General features: G+C 41.0%; 1 protein-coding gene across 3 annotated transcripts in view; it reads left to right on the plus strand.

The window, feature by feature from the left end:
* Nucleotides 1-3,013, plus strand: part of CPSF3 (cleavage and polyadenylation specific factor 3) — a 49,174-nt gene that overhangs the window by 9,146 nt on the left and 37,015 nt on the right. For 2 of the 3 annotated variants that reach the window (XM_017525199.2, XM_017525211.2), the window contains 2 exons: nt 10-187; nt 1,385-1,474. In XM_017525199.2, the coding sequence (XP_017380688.1) occupies nt 10-187; nt 1,385-1,474 (268 nt within the window). The remainder of the gene's footprint in view (nt 1-9; nt 188-1,384; nt 1,475-3,013) is intronic. The other variant, XM_017525227.2, reaches the window with a different exon arrangement.

Consider the following 3,013-nt stretch of genomic DNA (forward strand, 5'->3'; position numbering starts at 1 on the left):
AAAATTTAGTAACATATCAGCAGACGACATGCTGTATACTGAGACAGATTTGGAAGAAAGCATGGACAAAATTGAAACTATCAACTTTCATGAAGTTAAGGAAGTTGCAGGAATCAAGTTTTGGTGTTACCACGCAGGCCACGTCCTAGGAGCCGCCATGTTCATGATCGAGATCGCAGGCGTGAAGGTACCCTCTGGCTCCAGTGCTTTTCTCCCCAGAGAAATCAGTGCAGAGCTTTGTGCCACCAAGTAGTATTAAAAAAAAAAAAAAATCCCTAAGACTTGCAAAGTGTCAGAACACTGAAACATAAGATAAAAATACAGTTGACACTTTTTCCTTTTAAAGGTAGTGCCTACCTCCATTGCAATACTTACTTTATCAAGACAGAGAAAAAAAATTTTTAAAGACTGAGAAAAGAGTAAAAATCTCAAAAAGTAAGTTCCCTCACATCATGGGATTCAGTGTCCTTTAGGAAACTGGTTAGGGAAGAGGGATCTCTGTGGCTGCATCCATTTAAAATTAAAACACCATTTGGTGTTCATGTCATCCCCCGCACCTCCAGCCAGTGTCTTAGGATTCACAGATAAGCCCCAAAGCAGGTGGACTGCAAGAGTGACAGGGGTTGATTAGAAAGGATCTTTGGGGAATCCTTGAACTTCGAAACACATGGGTGGACTGCTAGCTTTCTAAACTCCAGAGCAGCAGCTTTGAAATCCACCTGCACATAAGAATCACTTAGGGAGCTGTTGAAAGATAACTAATCAAAACCTGGAGGTGTAGCTTGGCCTTTTCCTTTTTGAGTTTTCTAGGTGATTCTAATGTGCAGGCAACCAGAGTTGAGAACCAATGCTCTAGTGTAACATTGTCCTAAATTTTTCACAGCTGTTCATACATTTGAAACTTTTAGACATTGAATTGTAAAATATATCACTAAATTAGGTATTCTTGCTATTTGCTCCAGGGCACAAAAAAATAAGCACCGGGAATGCAGATTTGAGTTCTCTTGGAATTTGATGCAGACCCTCTTAGGATTTTATTCCAGTTTTAGACCGTGTATCTCAGCACACTCCTTTCCTTATCAGCATGCGCTTTTTCTCCAAGAAGCTCAGAGCACTTGCCAAGCGGATTAATGTTATGTAGGTTATCTTTGTGAGAGGATGCTGGGAATAGATTATTCTCATTTATTAGATGAAATCATTGAAGCACAGGACTGTTTACTGACTAAGCTACTGGACACAAGAGCTGCATGAAAATTTCATCAGTTTTAGACTTTTAAAAAAATATAACTGCACTTTTAGATTTCATGAGTTTATTCACTAACAAAATGAAGCCTTCCCCAAATTCTAACCTTCTGGCTTTGTCTCCCCCTCCCCCACCCCACAGCTTTTGTACACAGGTGATTTCTCAAGACAAGAAGATAGGCACTTAATGGCAGCTGAAATTCCTAATATTAAGCCTGATATTCTTATCATTGTAAGTATTAATGTACTATATTGTGATTACTGTAATGTAAGCAGACTTTTCTTTTGGAAAATAATATTGTGATCTCACTTTCATATAAACTTATCTTTTTTTAATATGAGAAAATTGGTGGTCAGGCGCAGTGGCTCACGCCTATAATCCCAACGCTTTGGGAGACCAAGGCGGGTGGATCACGCCAGGAGTTTGAGACCAGCTTGGCCAACACGATGAAACCCTGTCTCTACTAAAAAAAAAAATTAAAAATACGAAAATTAGCTGGGTGTGGTGCTGCACGCCTGTAGTCCCAGGTACTGGGGAGGCTGAGGCACAAGAATCACTTGAACCTGGAAGGTGGGGGCTGCAGTGAGCCGAGATCACGATATTACACTCCAGCCTGGGCTACAGAGCAAGACTCAGTCTCAAAAAAAAAAAAAAAAAAAAACTGGGGCGGGTGCTTTTTGTACTGCAGCTTCACTTTCTTGCTGTTAAATGCATTCACTCTAGTCTCATATCGGAGACGCCAGGCTGTCTCTGGGCAGGAGCCTTTTTACTGGGTATGCCCTCTCTCGGTCTCCAAAATATGTTTTTCTAGGTGAGAATTTGTAGAAGCACATCTTATGGGTCGTTTTAGAAATGGTATGACCTCACTCCTTTGCCGTGGTGACTGTCCTCAGGCCCTTAGTCCATGCTCACTTGTTGTTTTGTTCATCTTTGAATGCGCTGTCTGCCTACTAGATTGCAAGTCGCAGGGGAGCGAAAAATGAAGTGTGTACAGAAGCTGTCCTGAGGCAGCTTGATACGTGTGTTGCTGCCGGTAGAGTCGAGTTGGGAGAGAACTCTTGCAGGCCTTTGGGATGTATAAGAACATCAGGTGCATGTGGTTCAAGGAGGAAGAGCTGTTTCTCCTCCACCTACTGCATCCCGCAGCTGCCCAGGCATGTAGGCCAGTACATATTGCTGCCCATAAGCAACATGTGAGCAGATTCGGCTCTGCCCATGCTGTGCCCAGCATATAAACTGACCTTCATTTAAGGGAAGGTGGATTTTTTTGAACCCTCAGAAAAAGTAGTTATTTTCATAGTACCATGCTTTAAAGCAGTGCTTCATATTTTAATGTGCTTATAAATCATCTGGTGATATTGCTGAGACACAGATTCTGATTCAGTAAGTCTGGGCTGGGGTCTGAGATTTTACACTTCTTGTAAGCTCCCAAGGGATGTCAATGCTTCTGGTCAGTGAATCACACTAGTAAGACTTTAAGGATATTCTTAAACAGAAGTATAAGAAACAACATCAATTTCTATTTTAAAGCCTTGACTTATCAGAGATGGGAGAAATAACCTTTTTCTTCCTAATAGAAGGCAAATGGTAAAAATACAAATAAATAAAAATAGAAGACATGGAAAGAAGATACAGCTTTGGACTATTTCCTGATTCCATTTTCTAAAAAGTTCTTATTTAGATCTGAATTCTAGCATTCTTTTTTTTTTTTGAAATGGAGTCTGGCTCTGTCGCTCAGGCTGGAGTGCAGTGGCATAATCTCAGCTCACT

The sequence above is a fragment of the Cebus imitator genome, unplaced genomic scaffold (assembly GCF_001604975.1).
Source record: "Cebus imitator isolate Cc_AM_T3 unplaced genomic scaffold, Cebus_imitator-1.0 Scaffold1, whole genome shotgun sequence".
Classification (NCBI taxonomy): Eukaryota; Metazoa; Chordata; class Mammalia; order Primates; family Cebidae; genus Cebus; species Cebus imitator.